The 25,469-nt window shown below is 44.3% G+C and overlaps 1 protein-coding gene across 8 annotated transcripts in view; it reads left to right on the forward strand.

Annotated features, from left to right (window-relative positions):
* The window catches only part of DMXL2 (Dmx like 2), a 250,445-nt gene that overhangs the window by 68,244 nt on the left and 156,732 nt on the right, over window positions 1-25,469 (forward strand). For 7 of the 8 annotated variants that reach the window (XM_033919789.1, XM_033919792.1, XM_033919791.1 and 4 more), the window contains exons 8-11: window positions 512-695; window positions 7,185-7,359; window positions 16,586-16,792; window positions 19,513-19,781. In XM_033919789.1, coding sequence (XP_033775680.1) covers window positions 512-695; window positions 7,185-7,359; window positions 16,586-16,792; window positions 19,513-19,781 — 835 coding nt within the window. The remainder of the gene's footprint in view (window positions 1-511; window positions 696-7,184; window positions 7,360-16,585; window positions 16,793-19,512; window positions 19,782-25,469) is intronic. The other variant, XM_033919790.1, reaches the window with a different exon arrangement.

The raw sequence follows: 25,469 nt of genomic DNA on the forward strand, positions 1-25,469 counted from the left end.
GATGGACCATTGGTCTGACCCAGTAAGGCTGTTCTTATGACTGAGGTCGAGATAGACACTATAGAATGCCAAAGGATTGTTTCCCGCAGTTATCAGCGGGGACGGGAACAATGATGAATTTTTTCACCATGCCATTCCATATTCTAGAATTAATGGAAAATCAGCAGTCCTGGCATACACACAATACAAGAGGCATGGAGGAGAATAGTTGTGCTAGTCATTTTCTTGTTCTTAAATGAACAGTGAGTGTCTCTGGTACTCTGTGTCATACATCATCTGAATATACATAATACACTGTAATTTAACAGTACCTAACAATGTAATGTGAGATTAAGCTGGTGTTACAGTTGGCCGTGTTTAATGTACATTATTTAATAAAACACTAGAATATTAATGATCAAGGATATTAAGTAACAAAACCTGTTTTAATCATTTCCACACAAATTGCATGGATGCCTTTTTATATTTATATAATCAGCCTATGCTGCGGTTTTTTGTTTTTTTTTTGCAGAGGATCTGTGTGTAATGTTCTACTTACATCTTGCTTGGATGGCATCTGTCGCCTGTGGGCTGAGACCTTGTTGCCAGAAGATAGTCTTCTTGGCAGGAAGATCTGTGAGAGCAGCAGTCCAAATATTAGCAGCAGTCTTCCTCAAACTGGACAGCAAAAAGACAGAATACAGCATGCACTGGAGGTAGAATTAATTTCATCATGAGGATGTTTTGGAGACAATTTTATAAAGTCATTCCCATGCATTTGTGGCCACATATGTGTTAAATGACCTCTTATAAAATACTGACTGTTGTAAAATTGTATGCCGTGACATTATGGCATGTACTTTGCTGCTGGGCGTGCGCGAGGTGGAATTTGAGCACAGCCTGGGTAGGCTTAATGCACGTGTGTAGATTCTGAAATACTGTACCTTAATCTGTGTGTATAAAGCATGTGCTTTGATTTACACCAGCTCTTGAGCAAATTTGATTACATTTACATTCTAAGAACAGTCTGTCACATATGTTAGTATTTTATAAAGACAAGTTATTCAGTGTTCTCCCTAGGGCCTTTTAGCCAGGCAGTCCGCCCGGATAATTTAGATGACCGCCCAGCTATCATCCACTGTGAATTCTGCTGCTGCCGCCGGTGCTGCTCAACACCCAAAAAAAAAACCGGCTTGGAGATTTCACGCCTTAGCCCATAGCGAACTTATGCTCCGGGGCTCTAACGTGTGCATGCTGGCTTCCCTTCTCTTCCCTCCGAAACCGGAAGTTATGTCCGGAGGGGGGGAAGAGAAGGGAAGCCGGCATGCATATGTTAGAGCCCTGAAGCATGCATTCACTACGGGCTAAGGTGGGAGACAGGTCAGTGAAGCATACAATTTGCTCTTCTTGCTGCCGGATCCTGCCTACTTTCTGTTTCCGTGAAGGCAGGACCCGGCAGTATTTCCCCAATAGGTCGATTGCGATCTTGGGCCGATCAGCCTTCCTCTCTCCGACGGCAGAATTGACACCTAGGAGAGGAATGCTGGTCGGCCCAAAGCAGAGAGAGCTTCCAGAGAGCGTAATAGGGCAGAGTACGGTACTGGGGTTCAAGAAAGGATTGGACAATTTCCTGCTGGAAAAGGGGATAGAGAGGTATAGATGGGATTACTGCACAGGTCCTGGACCTGTTGGGCCGCCGCGTAAGCAGGACTGCTGGGCACGATGGACCTCAGGTCTGACCCAGCAGAGGCATTGCTTATGTTCTTATGAAATTGTCATGAATCAGAGGGATACATACCCTGTAGGTCCTAAAAGCAGGCTTGTGGATTAGATATAAACTATGAAGGCAGGTGTTTACCTAGCATATGTGACACCCGAGGCCCATCACGTTGGGTAAAGAAGAACTTCCTAGCATTCTCATGTTATCTTATCCATTCTTTTTATTATACAACTGCCCAGATAAGCATCATTCTTTGACGTGATTGGACTTTGAAAACTAACGGCAGCAGTGTTCTCCCCAGAAATTTTTTCCAGCCATGAAAAACATTTGCCGCATTTAGTGTGCCACAAAAAACATTTGCTCCGTTTAGTGTGCCGGAGTTAAAAGAGTTTGAGAGACGCTGCTCTATACCATTTAATAGAGGGCAAATATCTAATTATTCACTTCTAGAATTGGATACTTATTAAATTTAATAAAAAATTATGGAACAAGTGTCAAACCTTAAGAAAGGCAGTCACTGGAAAATAACTAATAATAATTAACTAATACAAATAGTACACATTTAGGGCTCCTTTTACTAAGCTGCGATAGCCGTTTTACCGCGCGCTTAGCTCGCGCAGAATTGCCGCACATGCTAGACGCTAACGCCAGCATTGAGCTGGCGTTAATTCTAGCCGTGTAGTGCGGCAATTCTGCAGCATAGTAAAAGGAGCCCTTAATTTTCCCCACTACCAAATTTCCCCGTCCCGCCTCACCCGGCTACTTTTTCATGCCACCCGGCTGATAAAATTTCTGGGGAGAACACTGTTATTTATTTATTTTAATTTCTATCCTGTTCTCCCAGAAGCTCAGAACGGGTTACAGGTAGACATTCACAATCGTTTGAAAACCGACTAGTCATGACAACAAATAGGTTAGAGTAGACAATAACAGAGCTTATTATAGAGACCAGACTGGTCATAGCGAAGAGTACTAGAAGTATATTGAGGAGGCATTTTTTAATGGCCCAATTGGCAGGTCTTTATTGCTGTGCGAAAGGAAGTTTGCATCTATTGTCTTTATAAAATAACCCCTAGATACAGTAGGCATCTCTTCAGCTGCCTACCTAGAACACATAAAATTACCTCCTTAATGGAAGTACCGTATTTTCACGTAGATAACGCGCACCCGTGTAAAATGCGCACACGGGTATAGCGCGTGGGAAACCAAAATATATGTAAAAAAATTTTTTATATATCACGCACACCTGTATACCGCGCATGCTCGCCTGACTCTCCTTTCGCCCGCCCCGACTCTCCTCTCCCCCTTGAAGTCCTGTCCCCACCCTGAAAGCCTGATGCCCCCCCCCCGACGTCCAATTCACCCCCTCCGCAGGACCCTTCGGGTGGGGGTGCGAGCGGTCCTGCGGGGGGGGGTGAATCGGATGTCGGGGGGGGGGGAACTATGTAAAAAAACATTTGTAAAATGCGCTCACGCGTATAACGTGCAAGGTTATGCACGGTTTGTAAAAATCGTGTATAACACGCACGTTATATGCGTGAAAATACGGTAATTGAAGCTTAAAGAACTTATAATAATGGAAAAGAAGGTTGAGTTGTTATGAAAAAGAATGCTATACGTGCCAGTAAAACAGAGAAACTGTATTATGACTTCTTTGCAATCACACCTTCAGAAATTGATACTGCCAAAATAAAGCGGTTTTCTGGGGTTTATTTACCGTATAGCACGTGGATTATGAAATACAAGTAGCACTGAAAAGTTTTGATACCATCAATTCATGTGGTTTTCAGGTGTTAGAATTTTAGAAGATTATTGTGTAGTTCATTATCCTTTGACTTTTTTGCATGTTGTGTGTTTTTTTCCCCCCCCTTTTTATGTACATACTTTTACAGAGTTTCAAAATTGTATACACTTTTTCTCCTTAAGTGTAGCCCTTTCTGAAAAGTTTTTTTCATAAAATGTTTTTTTCCCCTGTAATATGCAAGGGGAATTTGCAGAGGCTGAAAATGCTTTTAACCCCTTGTGAGTCTTATCAAACAGTATATGCCTTAAAAGTAACTTTTAAATAGGTCTTACAGAATCTAAAAAGAGCCTTATTTACACTTCAGATTAGTGGGGGGAGGAGGGGATACATTTAATTTAGCAATTTTTCAATATTACAAACTTACACTTGTTAAAGAAAATAGAGTTATAATAAGAAACACCCCAGGAAATATAACTAGGTACATGTCTCTATATAAACCCCAATCTTAGGAAATTATGAAGAACAGAGGATTACAGAAATTCAGGGAAAACAAAAGGAAATTCAGATTAATTGTTTTTACTCTTGGTGTGCTGAGAGAGTGAGAGTGGCTTCTGTATCCACAGGGTGACTTATTGATTGTTGTCTTAAAGAGATACATTTTCTTATAGGCTGCAAAATGGTTTCCACTGGAGCAGGAAATACTGTGGCGGCAGCACTAATACCACCTCATTCTATAAAATTAGCACCTAAAAGTGAGCACCATTTGCAGGCTAAAATTATAGAATGCTATTACTTATGCAGGTGCTAGCTGAGTGCACACCACTGTCCTTTCGGCTCACAATTTTCTTGGCACATAACTACAAGGGAATGTGCTCATGGGTGGGGGAATAGGCAGGGCTCCCACTTGCACGTGCAACTTACAGAATATTGTAAGTACCTGTTGAAGTGCTGCATTTAGGCAGATGCATTTATACCTGCTGTTGACTTGGCATAAGTGGCCATGTGTCTAAAGATGCCCGCTAGTATTCTGTAACAGCATTTCTGTGCCCATATGCTGTTATAGAAATAGTGCTCAGTGGTGACCCGTCAAATGCGTGCATAACAATTGCATGCCGACATTTGCGCTCACAACAAATGCACACCCTGAATGGGAGGTGACCTGACAATTGTGCCCCAACAGTAAAGAAGTCTTTCGGATACTATTTTGTCGTGCGCCCTGACAGTAAAGATGTCTTTTGGATACTATTTTGTTTTTTTGAGGGTTACAAAGTAACCCTCTTTTTTGAGGAGGGGTGGGGGAAACCCCCCACTACACTTAAAATATTCACTTGGTATCTAGTGTTAGGGTATCTGGAAGGGCATGATTGACTCAGACTCCTCAGGCCTCCATCCATTGGGAGGAGCCTGAGGTGCCTAAGCCAATTAGGGCCTTCATGCACCAGGGAGGCCCTAATTGTCATCGAAGGCACATTCAGAGCAGCTTAATGTATGTATAATGTATTTATAAGAGAATAAATCTCTTGTTTCATATGTTTTCTCTTTCCTGTGCGCAATTGACGGGGCACAATTGTCATGCGCGCACTTGTCAGTGCGTGCATTTGACGGGGCACAATTGTCGGTGTACTGTGCTGAGTATACTCCATCTAGGCACCTAACTTGGCGACCAGTTATAGAGTTGCCCGTATAGCTTTTGGGAGGAAGTGGGGCTCTGGGCATTGCTTAAGAGTGATGCCTTGGGGCCAGATGTAAAGCCCACGATAAAAATCTGAAAGGATCCCTTGCGCATGCTGTCACTTCCCAGTCCAAGTCTGTCACTGCTGTGCCCAAACGACATAGGTTCTTGGCACCACATCCTAGCTGGAAGTACAAAGAAGCAGGAGAAAGCTATAGGATTAAAAAGAAAAATCTTTCCCTCTTAAAATGGAAGGTGTCTTTTCTGTAATATGCAAGGATAAGTTGCATACTAGCCGAATTCTTTGTCTTTCTTTGCTGACATCGAATGCTTACTAAATTGTTCCTAGCTGAATAATTTATGACTGTGCTGCAGTCGTGCTGTTTGGGAGTTAGACTTCACACTCATTATAACACCCTTCTTGGCATACTTCCATGGTTTCAGCATCCTATGGATAGGTTTTGCTAGTTTTATTTTTCTCTTCCCAGACCTCCCTTTGCCTGGAAGGCTGAAATTCATAGGGCTGTCCACAGTTTTGTATTGTGGGCATACAGATATTTTACTGGCCAAATTAGTCCAAGTTTTCAAGGGCTAAAGTTTCCAAAAGCTTATTTCTAAAATTGGAAGTCAATGATTTTGCTTCTGATAGAGAACAGATTTTTCTGCAGTCATTTCTGCAGCCAGAATATACCGTCCAGTGCGTTAAATATGCAAGGCGATTTTTGTTAAGGAAATAACTTTATAAATCATGCTTCATCTATGGCAGTGTATTGCAAACTGTGTGCCATGGCTAGATTCTGGGTATACCATGAGACGCCAACGAAGAGAGAGGCACTGGCTGACTGCGTACAGCATGCGCCTCTCACAGTGAGAGGCATGTCCTGTAGGTAGTCAGCCAGCGCCTCTTCTCCTCCTGCACCCCCCTCCACAGGCATAGTAATAGCAAGCTCAGGGCCCTGTCTGGAGGGCCTCCGTACATGTGTGAATGTCAGCGTGATGATGTCACACTTGCGTGTGATATCGTGTCAACAACTGAGACCTCCAGACGCGGCCCTGAGCTTAATGTGCTGCAGCTTCAAAAATTTGCAAAACGCTGATCTGGGCGATATGGTTGTTATAATATTGCATGAGCTTGTGCGTGTGTAAAGGATAGGCACACAAATATTTTATACATGGAGGCATTCCTGGGAACATAGTTACAGCGTTTGCACATGCTTTATAGCAGTGTCCCGGAAACTTTTCGGGTGGAAGGCGCAGAAAACCCAGTGCTCCGGCCCGAAGGCTCCCAGAAGTGCACAGATGTCGACACGATGATGTTATCCACACGCATGTCACGTCAATGTCTGCACATGCGCTGAGGCCCATCTGGCCGTGACACTGAACTTGTCACTTCGGTGGGGATCCTGGAGGAGAGATGCCGGTGAGGAGACATCTTCAGTGCCAGCTGACTGCCTACAGGATGGAAGAAGCACATCCTATAAGCAGTCAGCTCGCACCAGCTCCTCTTCTCTTTACTGGAATCTCATCGGGGCACACCTGGAATTTGAGGCAAACACACTAGTGTGCCACGGCACACTGTTTGCAATACACTGCTTTATAGAATATGCGCCTTGTGCTCAGAGCAGGTGTAAATTTATGTGAGATGATTTGCATGTTACTGAGAATTGCACTAGTGGCTTGTTTTATAAAGCATTGAGGAGTCAGCGTCACCTTTAATAAAATAGGTGTATTTTTTTGGCAATTTTCAAAGCCATCTTGTTATGAAATTACTTTCTTTGCGTCTAGGAAAAATTGCTTGATATCCTTGGTACGTAGATTTTATTCCACGTAGAAAAAAATGCTCATAAAAATTTTACAAACATTTGTACCAGAGGATTTTATCTTTCCCAGGTGATCCCTGCACACAATTCAAAATCCCTATTAGAAAAGATCCTGGGAACATTGAGTATTGAATGAGGGGTTGGGTGGTCTTTTTTTTATATTATGAGTGTTTAACAGTGTTGTTTTTTTTTCTCTTCCCTTGCATCATCATCCTGCCTTTTATGTACCTATCATCAAAATAAATGTAGTCACTTCATCATTTAAAGCATCTGAGAAAAGGACGACGGAGATCTTCTGTTCTTGCAGCACATGCTGAGCTGTTGCCGAGTCAGCTGAGCTCCCATGAGGTCCATCGTCACATCTCTCACCATGCCAACTCCTTGTGTCACTTTCATATAGCTGCAAGCATCAACCCCAATACAGGTCAAATCTTCTGTTCTTTTCCTCACTACTTTCAGTGGAAGCGGAATGATAGGTCTGCATTTGTTGAATGAGTGCCATGAGATGAGGTTAGGCTTGCAGTAGGATATAAGTGAAGAACATGAGGGCAAGGGGCAAAGGGCCCAGGTTAGACTGAAATTGTAGCTGTGTGGTGCAGGTAAATTTAACTGGAGGTAACCCTTTAAGCAGCTTTGATTTGCATGGGAACCTTCGGCCAGTGAGGAAAGGTGGTGGTGGGGGATGCTATTGTGGTTTTAATTGTGAGGGGCAGGCAAATCTCTTCTTGTTCCTCTTGATTGAAAGCATGATATCATACCTCTCCCCACCCCTGGAATGGTGGGGGACTCCTGTACAGCACAACATTATTCTTACATCAGCCTGTAATGTATATGTTTATTAAAAATCTTTATATACCATTTAATTTACCAAGCAGGATCAAAGCAGTTAACAAAACAGTTCAGAAATTATTAAAATGAACTCCATTAATATAGAAAAGGAAAAAGAGAGTGGAAAAAAAACCCCACAATATACAAAATAACATAAATAACTTACTTACAATGCATCAATAATCTATAATTAAACTCTTAGTTTTTTTACATGCAGAAAGATGTCTCTCCTGTATTTTGATCTAGACTGGGTCCATTTTGATGTCTCATTTGAGAGCAGAGACAAAAGATGTACTGTATAACTTTGTGAAAAAAATTCCTAGGGAAACACACACACAGACATATATGTATATATGTACTGAATATATATGTAAAATTTTGAAAATGCTTGACCCTATTTTCCAAATCTGTTGAAAACTGTAGCTACATTGCAAAGATTTAGCAGTAACAGCAGCAGCATTTGAAATATAAAGCTAAGGAAAAAAAAGCAAGACATTTTTGTAACAGTAGCTTAAACATACCAATCATTGTGGTTCTTTAAAATAAGAGACCATATTGATTACATCTTATGGCATATAGAATTAAAAGTAGTTATCATTTGGGAGGGAATGTTGGCCTATAGTATTATAGATGTTGCTGAATGGTTTATGATTTATTAGGCTTTCTATACCGCTTTTTGCGATTAGCAGCAAAGCGGTTTATAATTTAAAGCTATAAAATAGAAAAGAACTACAATTAATCAATAGGAAGGCAAAAAGATCAGTGGAAGCAGTATATAAAAATGTAGGCCAATAGACCCATAAAACAATAGACATTAAACAAACCCAAAATATCAACTATTAAAATATCATCTATTAAAAGCAACATTAAATAAATGGGTTTTAAGTCTAGATTTAAATTTTGGGTAAGAAAGTTAAAGATGAAGGGTATTAGAAAGTGGGTTCCACAATAAAGGTGCTTTATAATAGAAGATAGAGGAACAAGTTGAGGCAAGACGGGCTTCAGTTGGTCCAGGAAGAACCAACTAATGTAGAATTCTTGAAGGTGTATGAAGGGTCGTATAAGAAAAGAAATATGATGGAGAACCAGAGATAAGAGTTTCATGAGTACCGTATTTTCGCGGATATAACGCGCGCGTTATACGTGATTTTACGTACCGCGCATAACCCTCGCGCGTTATATGCCTGAGCGCGGTATACAAAAGTTTTTAAACATAGTTCCCACCCCGCCCGACGCCCGATTCACCCCCCCAGCAGGACCGCTCGCACCCCCACCCCGAACGACCGCTCGCACGCGCTCCCACCCGCACCCGCATCCACGATCGGAGCAAGAGGGAGCCCAAGCCCTCTTGCCCGGCCGACTCCCCGACGTCCGATACATCCCCCCCCCGGCAGGACCACTCGCACCCTCACCCCGAAGGACCGCCGACTCCCCAACAATATCGGGCCAGGAGGGAGCCCAAACCCTCCTGGCCACGGCGACCCCCTAACCCCACCCCGCACTACATTACGGGCAGGAGGGATCCCAGGCCCTCCTGCCCTCGACGCAAACCCCCTCCCCCCAACGACCGCCCCCCCCCCAAGAACCCCCGCCCGTCCCCCAGCCGACCCGCGACCCCCCTGGCCGACCCCCACGACACCCCCACCCGCCTTCCCCGTACTTTGTGTAGTTGGGCCAGAAGGGAGCCCAAACCCTCCTGGCCACGGCGACCCCCTAACCCCACCCCGCACTACATTACGGGCAGGAGGGATCCCAGGCCCTCCTGCCCTCGACGCAAACCCCCCTCCCTCCAACGACCGCCCCCCCCCAAGAACCTCCGACCGACCCGCGACCCCCCTGGCCGACCCCCCCACCCCCCTTCCCCGTACCTTTGGAAGTTGGCCGGACAGACGGGAGCCAAACCCGCCTGTCCGGCAGGCAGCCAACGAAGGAATGAGGCCGGATTGGCCCATCCGTCCTAAAGCTCCGCCTACTGGTGGGGCCTAAGGCGCGTGGGCCAATCAGAATAGGCCCTGGAGCCTTAGGTCCCACCTGGGGGCGCGGCCTGAGGCACATGGGCCAAACCCGACCATGTGTCTCAGGCCGCGCCCCCAGGTGGGACCTAAGGCTCCAGGGCCTATTCTGATTGGCCCACGCGCCTTAGGCCCCACCAGTAGGCGGAGCTTTAGGACGGATGGGCCAATCCGGCCTCATTCCTTCGTTGGCTGCCTGCCGGACAGGCGGGTTTGGCTCCCGTCTGTCCGGCCAACTTCCAAAGGTACGGGGAAGGGAGGTGGGGGGGTCGGCCAGGGGGGTCGCGGGTCGGTCGGAGGTTCTTGGGGGGGGGCGGTCGTTGGAGGGAGGGGGGTTTGCGTCGAGGGCAGGAGGGCCTGGGATCCCTCCTGCCCGTAATGTAGTGCGGGGTGGGGTTAGGGGGTCGCCGTGGCCAGGAGGGTTTGGGCTCCCTTCTGGCCCAACTACACAAAGTACGGGGAAGGCGGGTGGGGGTGTCGTGGGGGTCGGCCAGGGGGGTCGCGGGTCGGCTGGGGGACGGGCGGAGGTTCTTGGGGGGGGGCGGTCGTTGGGGGGAGGGGGTTTGCGTCGAGGGCAGGAGGGCCTGGGATCCCTCCTGCCCGTAATGTAGTGCGGGGTGGGGTTAGGGGGTCGCCGTGGCCAGGAGGATTTGGGCTCCCTCCTGGCCCAATATTGTCGGGGAGTCGGCGGTCCTTTGGGGTGGGGGTGCGAGTGGTCCTGCCGAGGGGGGAGAAGAATCGGACGTCGAGGGGGGGCATCAGGCTTTCAGGATGGGGACAGGACTTCAAGGGGGGACAGGCAGATCTTCAAGGGGGACAGGCAGACCTTCAAGGGGGGACAGGACTTCAAGGGGGACAGGCACGGAGAGGCGGGGCAGTGCACCGAAAGTCAGGGCGGGTGAACGGTGAGTCGGGGCAACCAGAGGAGAGTCGGGGCAGTGCACCGAAAGTCAGGGTGAGTCGGGGCAACCAGAGGAGAGTCGGGGCAGTGCACCGAAAGTCAGGGTGAGTCGGGGCAACCAGATGAGAGTCGGGGAGGGCGAAAGGAGAGTCGGGGTGGCCAGAGGAGAGTCGGGGAGAGCGAAAGGAGAGTCGGGGTGGCCAGAGGAGAGTCGGGCAGCATGCGCGTTATATGCCTGAGCGCGGTATAGAAAAGTTTTTGTACATATCATCGTGATTTCTGCGCGCTATACCCCTGTGCGCGTTTTACAATGGTGCGCGTTATATCCGCGAAAATACGGTAAGCGTGAAAATCTTACACTGAATGCTGGGCAATTGGGAGCCAATGAAGCACCTTAAAAAATGGAGTCACATGATCAAAACATCCTACCTTAGACAAAAGATGGATGCTAATATTCTGGACAGATTGCAATCATTTTAAAAGCAGCTTTGTTAATCCCACATAAGCCACATTACAAAAATCAAACCTACTAATTACGAGGGTCAATATCAAAGTGATGTGTGAAGAATAATCCAAAGAGGATCAAATTGAATGGAGCTCCCTCAAAGCCCAAAAATATGATTTGACTAGTAAATTAACTTGTAGTTCAAATGATAATCTAGAGTCAATAATAAAACCCAGATAACGGAACTGAGTAACTAAGGAAAGTGGAATATTATTAATGATAGGAGCCATCAATTGCTAGGGATGATGGCCAGTGATCTAACAATCTACTGATTTTGTCATATTAAGACCCATATGAGAAGAACCATATGATTATCATGCATCAAATTGCAGCATTGTCCAAAGCTGATTGTAAATCTGAAATATCTGGTGAAATAGAATCTGTCATGCATGATAAGAATGTCATCTTCATAAAAATAAATATTGAGATTATGGGGTCCTTTTACTAAGGTGCGCGCTAAATGCTACCGCTTCCATTATATTTTATGGACGCGTTCGTGCACGCAAAATCGGATACCACACCTTAGTAAAAAGGACTACAATGTTATTGAAGTAGAGTTGCAAGAGAGCTTTTAAAGATATTACAAATAAGTGGGGCAAGTACAGAGCCCTAAGGAATGCCACATGGAAAAAAATAACTGCCAGAAGTTGAAGGGCTAGTACAGGGGTGGGGAACAAGCTAGTAGATACAGAATATGATCTTCCAAATAAGAAAAAAACAAAGAAACAAACCAGTCATGGCTATACCAGTTATATTAATTGAGGACAAATGTTTGAAGCAGAGGAAAATGATCAACAAGATCAAATGCTTCAGTTGTAGAGGATCTGCATTAAAGATAGTTTTCACAGCAACCTGTGCATTACTAATGGGGAAGACAGAGTGGGAAGAAGATGCTGAATGGAAATGGGGAACAGAGAACATAAGAACATAAGAAGCGCCATCTCCGGATCAGACCTTCGGTCCATCAAGTCCGGCGATCCGCACACGCGGAGGCCCTGCCAGGTATACACCTGGCTTATTTTATAGCCAACCATATCTTTATATGCCTCTCTCAAGGAGATATGCATCTAGTTTGCTTTTGAAGCCTAGGACTGTCGATTCTGCAATAATCTCTCCTGGGAGAGTATTCCAGATGTCAACCACTCTCTGTGTGAAGCAGAACTTCCTGACATTAGTCCTGAACTTGTCCCCCCTTAGCTTCATTTCATGTCCTCTTGTCCGTGTCAAATTGGACAATGTAAATAATCTCTGCTCTATTTTGTCGATTCCTTTCAGTATTTTGAAGGTCTCGATCATATCCCCACGCAGTCTCCTCTTCTCAAGGGAGAACAATCCCAGTGTTTTAAGTCGATCCTCATATTCCAGTTTCTCCATACCCTTCACCAGTTTAGTCGCTCGTCTCTGCACCCTCTCCAGCAGTTTTATATCTTTCTTTAGGTAGGGAGACCAATGTTGGACACAGTATTCCAAGTGGGGTCTGACCATTGCCCTATAAAGCGGCATTATAACTTTCTCCGATCTACTTGAGATTCCTTTCTTTATCATGCCCAACATTCTATTTGCCTTCTTTGCCGCTGCCGCGCATTGTGCGAGTGGGGAGAAGATGCTGAAGGGAAATGAGGAACAGATAATGGGGAGAAGATGCTTCAGGAAAATGGGGAAGAGAGAGTGGGGAGAAGACGCTGGCAGGGAAGAAGACAGAGATACCAGACTATGGGAGGAGCAGAGGGAAGAAGATGGGTGCCAGACCAATTTGGAAGGAGGAAGAAAGGGAGAGGAACAGTAACAGAGCAAATGGAAGATGCAGAGAAAAGAGAGACAGTGGATGGAAGGAAGAGAGTAACAAGAAGATGAGGAAAGCAGAAACCAGAGAAGACAAAGGTAGAACAAAAATTTTCTATTTATTTATTGCTTTAGGAGACATGTGTCACTGTTTCTGTGGTGTTGCATTGTATGCAGAGTCCAGCTTCTTGCTGGTTCAATTTAACCTTTGTCTATGTATTTCTATTTTATCCCCCCTTTTACAAAACTGTGGAGCGTTTTTAAGCGCCAGCCGTGGTGGGATGTTGATCCTCCTAATGGTTCACTTGTTGACTCTACTGGAGGTAGAGAGTGGTTATCCCTAGCTGCCTCCTAACCATCTTATGGACCTCCAGCATGGCTCTGCCATATCATGCCATTCTGAAGGTAGCGTTCTGTTCTGCTTAGATATTTGCCAGGTTTTCATCTCTGGATGTAGAGCGTGGCTCCATATCTGGATGTAGAGTGCAGCTTTTGCCTGGGCTGCTTGACTCCATCTGGATGTCGATTGTGGCTCCAGCTGCTGGTTTGGTATGGCTCTATCTCTGGGTGTAAAGCAAGGTTTCACCTGCTGATTCAACATGGCTCCATCTCTGGATATAAAGCATGGCTTATATAGAGGATATAGAGCCTGGCTCTTTAGCATGGCCTATTTGGCAGGTCTCTGTCTCTGGGTGTAGAACTTGAATCCAACTGCCTTTGTGATTCGGTGCCATCACTGGATGTACAGTGAGGCTCCCTTTACATGTTCTGCTTTGCTCCCTTCACTGTTCAGCATGGCTGCATCTCTGGATGCGAGCACGGCGCCTCCTGCCTGTTCAGCACGGCTTCATCTGACTGTCACACTCCTATCTCTGGTTATGGAGAGTGGTGCCACCTGATTGTTTAGCAATGCTTTATCTCCAGGGGGTAAAGTGTGGTGCCTCATACCTATTCGACATGGCTACCCCTCTGAGTGGAAATGTTAGTTTCACCTGTTCAGCACAGCTGCAGCTCTGTGCGGGGCCAGTGGCTCTACCTGGCTGTCTAATGCAGTGGACCATTTGCAACTCCTTCAGAGGGCATGGCTCGATCACTGGAAGCTTCACATGCCACAGAATGTAGACAGTTTGCATTACTCTATTCCAGTACCGTATACTTCTCTTTTGCTGGTGGTTGGTCACACCCCTTCTCTTGCAAGTGTATGCTCTGCCTTTTGCCTGGTGAAACACCTCCCTGGCTGTCAAGAGCAGATCCTTGATTCAGACCCATCCCTGAAGGGGGCCATCGGCTCTATAGCAATGACCTTTGCTTGACTGAACCCTTGTTCAGTAATGGGGGTTCTTTCTTTTCTGGAGGTATGGTCACCTCATAGAAGCTGCTGGTGGCTCCAGTTTCAGTAATGCGCCTCCTTGTCTTGCCTGGGTTCTCTGGCTGCATGGGCTTGAAGTGTTCAGCACCACTCTTTGACTGTCTTGGTCTAGCAGTTTCAATTGTATTTTGCAGTGCATGGAGCAGGTCTCATTCCTTGGAAGCTGGGTGTATTGTTTCAAGGTTTTCCTTCATGGGGAACATACGGTTAATTCTGTTCAGAATACACTTCCTTCTGGGGCGGGAGGGGGGGCCTTGTGTTGTTATTTGGAGATAGCGATTCTTTCATTACCTCCTCGAAGGACAGCTGGCTCCTTTAATTGTTGTGTCATTTTTCCCAAGTTCTGGTCTCTGCCCTGCCCTACTAAGGACTCGTCTCTGGATTCACCTACTGCTGATGACAAGGAAGGAAAAATTATGTTCATACCTGATCATTTTCTTTCCTTTAGTCATGCAGATGAATCCAGGGTCCCGCCCCTTGTGTTTCTTTGCTTCTCCTTTGCTTTGTAGGGTTTGGCCCTGTGAAGTGATTGTTGGCTGAAGATAACGACATGGTGAGGAGGGAGTTATTTGCTGACCTGCCTTTCTCATTGATCCTGTTGCTTTGTTCCAAGGAATACTAGCTTACCACTGAGCTTACCATCCTATATATGACAGAGCCCAGTTTGGTGTACTCTGTCTCCGCCTGCTGGTGGATGGTCATAACTCACTTATCTCTTGATTCATCTGATGTGACCTAAAGGAAAGAAAATGTTGTGTTAATGGCCATCAACCTGGAAGAGGAGACATGGAGTGGATAGAGAATAGATGTAGATTGTGTCTAATAGCATGGAGGTAGTTGCCACAAGTCAACAGTGGCAACTACCTCCATGCTATTAGACACAGTCTCCAGCGGCAACATTTAATAGTTCAACCTAGAGAGGGAGGAGTTGCTGTGGTCCCCAACTACCACCTATGAAATGTTCATAGGTGGTAGTTGGGGACCACAGTAATCTATTTGAGAATAACACCATTCTTCTAATAAAGATGGTGGTGGTATTCTCAGATGGATTCCTGTTGTACTTGTCTTCCTTGTGGAATGTGGCAGTTAATGTCAAATGAACAGAAGTAGCTGACTGGCTCGCATTACAAGCAGTGCATTCAACATGTAATGATTTTCTTCTGTGGTAATAAAATGGGAAACTGCTGGGAACACACCTAACAGTTACTGTACAGTAACTACAAAATCTTGCCACACTTTTGTGTATAGGTCCGTATAATAGCCCTAATAGATTAGAGGGACTGGAGTACCAAAATATAAATCAAAGAACCTCCAGTAAGAAATGAATACTTGTTTATGTATTCCAACCACAGTCAATCAGTGACGGAGGAAAAAGGTCTCAGAAGCCGTAGGAAGCAAACGCTGTCCTTTGGCTGTAGAAGAGAGAGCTACATAATAAATATGCTCCTCTACTTGCTTCTATCATTGGGCAAAAAACATCCGATACTATAAATCATTATTTTAATATAATTTTTAAGGTCCTTATAATGAAATCATTATCTTATAATATAATTTTTAAGTCCTTATAATCAAAACAAAGAAGTTGACCCTGGAAAATCCACAGAGAAGAAAATCCAAAAGAAACCAAAAATCACTGTGGAGTGACGATGTTCCTGAAATGGACTTTACTGAAAGTTCAAAAGTTCCAAAACTCTACTTAAACAATCCACATGAAAGTAAAATAATCCTTAAAAAACCTTAAGGACCTATTTCGCTGAGAGTGTAGGACCCAACATGGTCCGTGTTTTGACAAGATAGTCTTCTTCAGGGGTCCCTGAAAGTCCTATGGTTGTAGATACGTGGAATAACAAATACGTGGAGAATCGTTGAGAACGCGCTGCTTTGCAATTGCTTTGGTTTTAAGCAGCGCGTTCTCAACGATTCTTCACGTATTTGTTATTCCACATATCTACTACCACAGGACTTTCAGGGACCCCTGAAGAAGACTATCTTGTCGAGACACAGACCGTGTTGGGTCCTACGCTCTCAGTGGAATAGGTCCTTAAGGTTTTAATGTGGATTATTTCACTTTCATGTGGATTGTTTAAGTAGAGTTTAGGTCCTTATAATGCCATCGTTATCTTATATTGTAATATAGACATGGTTTGGGGGACAGACCAAGAGCAATGTTAAGTTATCCATTCTGCTGCATATTTTTTCAATGTTATATGTATTTCACACTCTGAAAAGAACACATGTTGTCATTCTTCACAGATATTCCACCAGTCTTGGCTGGAGCTGCTTTTAATTTAGATGAAGGATGCGGGGGCTTTTTGGTTCATTGGTTGAACAATAAAGAATTGCACTTTACCTCATCTGTTGAGAGATTTATTCAGTATTTGCGAATGGTCGCTGAAGACCAACTTGAGCCTGGTGATGAGGAAGAGGATGAAGAGGGCTTGCATATGAAACTAGATCATGGTGGGTATGGTGCTATCATTCATTTCCCACTTATTTCTAATGTCTTGAGTTTTAGTTAATGCAAAAATGATATTAACAAGTTTGGAAAAAGTGAAATCCTAATTGTAAAAGTGGAATTAGGCTGGGAAATCTTGAAAATAGCTCTCTCTTTCTATATTCCTTCCCCTCCCTTGCAAAACCAGATAAAAACTGAGCATTTTAAAATCATACAAACTGAAGGCCCTTTTACTAGAGAGAGCTGAACTCATAACTTGGGGTTAACATACATTAACAGGCTATCATAAGACCATGTTAAGGGATTTTCTGGTTGTTTGTTTCCACGTGTTAAACTTACTGTGCTGAATGTTGGCTGCTACTATCAATAAGGTGACCATACGTCGCGTTTTCAACGGGACCGTACCATTGTCCCGACCCACCGCTTCGGGACGCCGAAATGTCCCGTTTTCAGGGACAGCGTCCCGAAGCTGTGCGAGGGGACAAGGGACCGGCGATCGCTTCCCCTCCCGCGCTAAAGCCTGCCTCTGTCCTTCCCTCCCTACAGCGCCGAAATGGTCAGGGGGGCCCGCCAGGTCCAGAATCACCCTCCCTATTCTCAGGGCTGGCATTAGGTGATGGCAAGGGGGACCCGCAATCCAGGCAGCTCTCTTAGTGCCCTCAGTGCCTCCTATGTCCTTAGTGCCCCCTCCTATGTCCTTAGTGCCCCCAGTGCCTCCTTCCCATGTCCTGAGTACCCCTTCCTGCATCCTTAGTGCACTCAGTGTCTCCTTCCCATGTCCTTAGTGCCCCTAGTGCCTCCTTCCCATGTCCTTAGTGCCCCCAGTGCCTCCTTCCCATGTCCTTAGTGCCCCTAGTGCCTCTGTCCTGTGTCCTTAGTACCCTCAGTGCCTCCTATGTCCTTAGTGCCCCCACTACCTCCTTCCTATGTCCTCCTCACTGCCTTCCAGACTTTGTCCCACCCCCACCTCGAAGCCAGCCTGCCTGCCTCCCTCCCTCCCATCCCCCTGTGTAGTAGAACTCTTGAGCAGCATCTTTCCATTTCTACTCCCCATACCCCGTACAGTAGAACCCGGCATTTTTCTATCCCTCCCTCCCATCCCCCTGTGCAGTAGAACCGTTGAACAGCATGTTTCCATCTCCCACCCCCCTGCCACCACCGCCGCCATGCAGAAGACTCCACTGACCCTCCCATCCGACCCTCTCACCTCGAGATGACCTACAAACCTCCCGGCCCCAGCAGCGTCCGCAGCCCTCTAAACACGCTACTTCGTGGCCTTCTACTGACCTTGATTTCCTCTGCTGCGTCTCTGTCTCGATGTCATCAGGGACATGGCAGAGGAAATCAGGGCAGAAGAAGGCCGCGAAGCAGCATGTTTAGAGTACTGCGGATGCTGCTGGAGCTGGGAGGTTTGTGGTCGTCTCGCGGTGGGAGGGTCGGATGGGAGGGTCAACGGGGGTTCGGGTGCGCAGAGGAGGGGTGCGCCCATGGTGGTGGTGGTGGGGGGAGTTTGACGATGACCTGCCTTACAGTGAGTGAGGAGGGGAGTCGAAGTGCGCATGCGCACTCCTGCCGACCAAGGACCTACGGATCATGAATTACGCAGGTAGGAGTGCGCATGCGCGCTTAGCGTTTTATTATTATAGATATCACTTATTTCTTCTGAAATTATGAAGTTGATAGAGAGAGGATACTAGAAGTTTCATGGATGCATGTAAATAGATTATATTTAGTTGAAGTGGCCAACCACCTCCTTAAGAGGTATGTAAAAAAAAGTGTATAGTGTATTTATCTGCAATAGTAAACCTAGTGTCACATGTGTATGTACATAGGACAATTGATTTGGTATAAACATGTGCATATAAGTAGGATGATGGATTATGGCATATTCTTGCCAGTATTAATAACTCTGTAACACCACCACAGAGCTCTGTAAAGAGCCCGTGTATTATAACACTGTATAGAGCCCATGTATTGTAACACCTCACAACTCCTTATGGTAACATCTCTACAGAAGCTAATATATCATAACATCTTTACAGAAGCTCATGTATTGTAGCACCTTTGCAGAGGCTCATGTAGACTGCTCTAAATTGACTCCCCAGTCATTAGTAGCTGTAAAGAAGCTCTCAATAAACAATATTAGTTGATTCAATTTTGGAAGAGAGTCCTCCATTATTGTACAGTAATTATATTCATATAGTTATTAACATTGCATTTGTACTTTGGACTCGCATTCTGTATGTTTCATGGTACAGACTTGCTAGTGTAGAATATAGGCCCTCTTTTACTAAGACACAGTAGAGGTTTCTACCGTGGCATGGGGCTCTAATTGATCCGATGCTCATAGGAATTCTATGAGTGTCGGAGCAGTGTTGGTTCATTTAGCGCTCCAGGCCATGGTAGAAACCTCTACTGTGGCTTAGTAAAAGTGGAGGTTAATGTCATGTGGTATCTCCAATAAGGCTTTCCAAATTTACTGAGGCAGAGACTTTGTGTAACACAGTCCTTGTGTTTGAATATTTTTTTTTTTTTCTTCAGCTTTTTAGTTTTGAAATTTGTAGTGCCTCTCTGTGGCATTTTCCCTCTCATTAGACAAAGGCTAATCAAAATATCATCTGCAAGGCAGAAGACCAAAAATGATTTCCCAAATTAGAAAGAGGTTATTTTTAGCTCTGTTTTTGTTGCTATACTGTTGATCTGTTAATATTTAATTATATTCCAGAAGAAGTATTTGAGGAGAGAGAAGGTGGAACAGACTCGCCAGACCACGAAGAGGCAGAAAGAGATGGAAGCAGCAAAGCTTCGACACCTGATGGTACCGATGTGCCACTTCCTTCTGTTTTGATAGACCGAAAAATTGAAAAACTGCTTACTGAATGGAACAGAAATCCAGACATGCTTTTTACGATTCACCCTGTCGATGGCACATTTCTAGTGTGGCATGTGAAATACCTGGATGAATACAATCCAGGAATCTTTCGACAAGTTCAGGTATACTAACAAAAATAAAGTTATTATTATTATTATTATTATTACTTCCGCTGGGGATGAGCTATTGTTCTTTATGCATATTGATCAAACTTTAATTGAAATATGTAGGCTTGTTAAAGCGTCATTTTAACAAGCCATTTCAATAACATACCAGGTCAAATTCTCATCTGCAGCTGTGATATTTCAGTATTTCTATGCCGATGATGTCCAATTGGTAGAACTAAACATACAGTGGTTCACCTGAGAGCTGAAGCCTTTTCTTTCGCCTTAGTCGATGTTTTCAAAGCAAGATATAATAAGTGGGGAGAGTAGAAATATTCAGTTATTTGTTCCTCCATTCCTCGTTGTATATAGAGTTGGTAGTACTGTGATAGTGCCATGTTCTGTGGAAGTCCAAGGTATATACAATACTATGCTCAAAATTAAATCTCTTGGGGTCAGAGTGAAATATATCCACAGGAAGGGACAGACTTGGAAAAATCTGATAGATTGCTGGTAAGGTGTGGTCTGTCAAAAGGATCAGTCTTATCTGCATTATTGTTTGATATGTATTTGCAACTGTTATGCACGATTTTGAGATACTGTATTTTGGTGTTTCCTCTCATCTTTATACTGAGATGAGTTACGCTCCATTTTCTGTTTTGTTGGGTGTTTAGAATTCTTCCTTTGCCTCTTGCTTTCAGGTCACGATGATATAAAAAGCCCTGGTGGTATCACGGGATAACTGGGGCAGTAGTGAGAAATATTATTTAATGTTACTCTTCGAGTTAAATTTGAGATGATCAATTTGAGTATAATCTTGGATTTGCATTTTAAGAATATATTCATGTATTGTGATTTCACTCGCCTTTTATTAAAATAAATATGCTTTTTACATCTGAGACCTTTCTTTTCTTTTTGGACTATTGTAGATTGATTCCGGCTATGATTTTTCCCAGCATTACATAGAAACATGATGGCAGATAAAGGCCAAATGGCCCATCCAGTCTGCCCATCTGCAGTAACCATTATTTTATTTTATTTCTTCCATTTGTGCGTCACACACACCTATGCAAGCTCTAGGCGACATTACAGAGGAAGGGGTTAGAGAAGATGGTAGGGAGGACTATGGAGGGCAGGAAGGAGTGGACAAGAGAGAAGCATATAGAATATTTCATAGAAATTCCTAACTTTACAGATAGGAGCACCATCTATGTAAATGATATCTAAAAGAATTAAAGTAATATGTAAAAAGGAATAGAAGGAAGGAATCATTAAACAATAGAATTCAGTTAATAAAATAAAAAGAATAGGGGTAAAAACAATGGAATAACATTTAAAATAATTCATAAACTGGAAAAAAAATCAAATAAGTCTGAAAGAAGTCCAATTTCCTGAAGCAGCTCTGTTGTCTCAGCATATTTTAAATAATTCCAATGGCAAAAGGCCAGACAGATATCAGCTCGGGCTTTCCAGCTGCTGCAGCCCTGAATCATTGCTTCCAGGCAGAAGATGCACAGAGGTAGAACAATCTAGCACCGGGCCAGACTGCTCTCGGTGGGCATCTCCCGAAGAGTACAGCACTTCGGCAGACAACTGGGAGGAGGAGTCCATGGCATGGCCCCACTCTACGGATCCGGAGATACCACCCCATCCTAGGCAACAACCAGCAGCGATCAATCATGCCTCCACTGGTCCCGCCTCCAGCAACGATCTTCCCGCAGCGATCTTCAGTCAGTCACCACACGCAGGTGGGAAGGGCCTCTGCTGAAAATTAACCATTCCAGGCCTTTAGGTTAGTAGACAGTTTTGCTGTGATTCTATAACTGTCAAACTCCTCCTATCCAAGATGTTTTCTGACTCTCCCTAAGAGATCCCACATGTCTACCCCATGCCTTCTTGAATTCAGACACATTCTCTTTCTCCACCACCTCTTCCAGAAGATTGTTCCATGCATCTACCACCCTTTCTGTAAAAAAATATTTCCTTAGATTACTCCTGACCCTATCACCTCTTAACTTCATCCTATGCCCTCTCATTCCAGAGCTTCCTTTCAAATGAAAGAGACTCGACTTGGGTGCATTTGCACCACGTTGATATTTTTAAATGTCTCTATTATATCTTCCCTTTCCTGCCTTTCCTCTAAAGTATACATATTGAGATTTTAAGTCTGTCACCAAATGCCTTATGATGGAAACCCCGCACCATTTTAATAGCCTTCCTCTGGACTGACTCCATGCTTTTTATATCTTTTTGAAGGTGTGGTCTCCAGAATTGTACACAATATTCTAAATGAGGAACATAAGAACATAAGCAGTGCCTCCGCTGGGTCATACCACAGGTCCATCTTGCCCAGCAGTCCGTTCCCGCGGCGGCCCGAACAGGTCATGGCCTGTCTGAGTCACCAGAAGGGGCCCGCTTGCCACCTTGGTTTCTCATTGAAGTCCTATCTTCCCATCGTAGTCCTAACCCTCCGGTCTTGCACATGCACGACCTGGTTGGATTTCTATACTTATTACTTGGTTTGCTTTCTATACCTGTGTTACATCCCAGCACCTCTCTCAGTATCCCACGATCCCTTTATCCCTCAGGAATCCGTCCAATCCCTGTTTGAATCCCTGTACCGTACTCTGCCTGATCACTTCCTCCGGTAGCGTATTCCAAGTGTCCACGACCCTTTGGGTGAAAAAAAACTTCCTTGCATTTGTTTTGAACCTATCTCCCTTCAGTTTCTCCGAATGCCCCCTCGTACTTGTTGTCCCCTTCAGTCTGAAGAATCTGTCCCTATCCACCCTCTCTATGCCCCTCATGATCTTGAAGGTCTCTATCATATCTCCCCTGAGCCTCCTTTTTTCCAGAGAGAAGAGCCCCAGCCTATCCAAACTCTCGGCGTATGGGCAGTGTTCCAGCCCTCTTACCAGTTTCGTTGCTCACCAGAGTCTTATACAAGGTCATCAATACCTCCTTTTTCCTAATGGCCATACCTCCTCCTATACACCCTAGCATCCTTCTAGTTTTCGCCATCATCTTTTCTACCTGTTTGGCCACCTTAAGATCATCACTTACAATCACACCCAAGTCCCGCTCTTCTGTCATGCACATAAATTCTTCACCCCCGAAATTGTACTGTTCCTTCTGGTTTTTGCAGCCACATTTCAGGTCTTTCTTCATGTTATTCACACCATTCGGGATGTCTACTCTATTGCAGATTTTGGTATCATCCGCAAAGAGGCAAATCCAGGGGTCTCAGAGTCCCTCCTTGAGGGCCACAATCCAGTCGGGTTTTCAGGATTTCCCCAATGAATATGCATGAGATCTATGTGTATGCACTGCTTTCGATGCATATTCATTGGGGAAATCCTGAAAACCCAACTGGATTGCAGCCCTCAAGGAGGGACTTTGAGATCCTTGTGCAAATCTTACCTGACAGCCCTTCAGCAATATTGCTTATAAAAATGTTAAAAAGAACAGGCCCAAGAACAGAACCTTGAGGCACACCACTGGTAACATCCCTTTCCTCAGAGCAATCTCATTAACGTGGATAAGACTATTCTCTGTCATCTTCCACTCAACCAGTTCCTGACCCAGCCTGTCAATTTGGGGCCCATCGTGAAGGCACTCAATTTATTTATTAGACGTCTGTGTGGAACACTGTCAAAGGCTTTGCTAAAATCTAAATACACCACATATAGTGCACATCCTCTATCCAATTCTCTAGTCACCCAGTCAAAGAAATTGATCAGATTTGTCTGGCAAGACCTACCTCTAGTGAATCCATGTTGCCTCTGGTCCAGTAATCCACAGGATTCCAGAAACATGACCATTCTCTGTTTTAAAAGTGTTTCCATTAATTTGCTTATCACAGAAGTCAGACTTACTGACCTGTAATTCCCTACCTCTTCCTTACTTCCACTTTTGTGTAGAGGGACCACATCTGCCCTTCTGCAGTCCTCCAGTACCATTCCTAACTCTAGAGAAGCATTGAAAAGGTCAATCAACCGTTAGCTCAAAGAAAACATATTTCTGAGAATTATATTGTACTATACATTTGCAGGGATGACGAAGATAAAAGGTTCCCCCAAGAGCCAAAACTCCAGGGTTTTAATAATAAGAACTCTCTTCTACGCCTTTGTGTATCCTTTGCCAAATCTGGGAACATTTGTATCACTTTTTGCGACGTTTCTTTGCATTTGGCGAATTCTGACGTCGTTTACACTTTGCTGCTACTCTACAATTTTTTGTGACTTTTTTTGTTATCCTTTTTTACCATGGACCCCTGACGAAGGTTTGTCCGAAACACGGACCGTGTCGGGTCACTTGATTGGTAAAAGGGTTTACATATATTTATTTTGTCACAATAAAATTTTGCCTACGTCTTGTACAGATCTGCAGTTTTGTTTTGTTTGCTAACATTTGTATCTTAAAATCAAGAAACTTTTTCTCTTTATTTTTGAAGAATAAGCTCAACAGCCAATTTTTATCCAATGTAATATCCATCTTAAGCTATTATCTTCTTGTTATTCCGTTTATACTACATCTTGGATCTTATTGTGGACTTGAGCGATTAAGCAATATTTTGTTCTTATAAAATTGAATGATGATGTATTTTTTCTTTCTTTTGCTCTAATCACTTTCTGTACAAGTGAATCTTGATTTGATATTTGAAATTTATAAATAAATAAATTTAAAAAAAAATAATAATTTGCAGATGATACCGAACTATTTAGTGGTGCTCGGACTAAAGAGGACTGCGAGGAATTACAAAGGGACCTGAACAAGCTAGGGGAGTGGGCGACGAGTTGGCAGATGAAGTTCAATGTAGAGAAATGTAAAGTATTGCATGTAGGAAGCAAAAATCCGAGGTACAGCTATACGATGGGAGGGATGTTATTGAGTGAGAGTACCCAAGAAAGAGACTTGGGGGTAATAGTAGATAAGACAATGAAGCCATCGGCACAGTGCGCAGCACAGTGGACACCTGGAATGCACTTCCAGAGGGCGTGATAGGACAGAATATGGTATTAGGGTTCAAGAAGGGTTTGGACAATTTTCTGAAGGAGAAGGGGATAGAGAGGTACAGATAGAGGACAACTACACAGGTCCTAGACCTGTTGGACCACCGCGCGAGCAGACTGCTGGACACGATGGACCTCTGGTCTGACCCAGCAGAGGCACTTCTTAAGTTCTTATGAATCATTTGTATAAATCCGGATCCTCTACCAGACCAATCCATTGCTTGATACATGAAAGTCCATTCTTCACGATCGAAGGCCTTCTCTGCATCCAAAGAGACAGTCCGTAATTTTAATACACGCACATTAAAAAAATCATCAAGCAGATGTGGAAAACAAAAATGTTTTCAAAAATAATGTAATTAAAAATGCCTCTTAACTGAGGTGGCAAAAAATTGCCGCCTTAGAAGCAAAAGTCAAGTTAAATAATTACAGTGTGGCTGCTAAATTTCAATTCCATTTGATTATTGATCATGTTAGACTGTGTGTGTTTGAGCTGCATTGGCTCCTGGTAGAACTCTGGATCAGTGGATCAGATTTAAGTTGCTTGTTATGATATTTACAATGATCTATATGGGTTATGTTTCATTTATCAAAAATTACTAGTGCAGTTAGCCAGTGGTTGCTGAAGACAAGCCCTCAATGGTCAATTAGTCCAGTGTGTTTCTTTATTTGGAAGAGTGCTTGTGGACTTTGC

The sequence above is a fragment of the Geotrypetes seraphini genome, chromosome 14 (assembly GCF_902459505.1).
Source record: "Geotrypetes seraphini chromosome 14, aGeoSer1.1, whole genome shotgun sequence".
NCBI classification, from domain to species: Eukaryota; Metazoa; Chordata; class Amphibia; order Gymnophiona; family Dermophiidae; genus Geotrypetes; species Geotrypetes seraphini.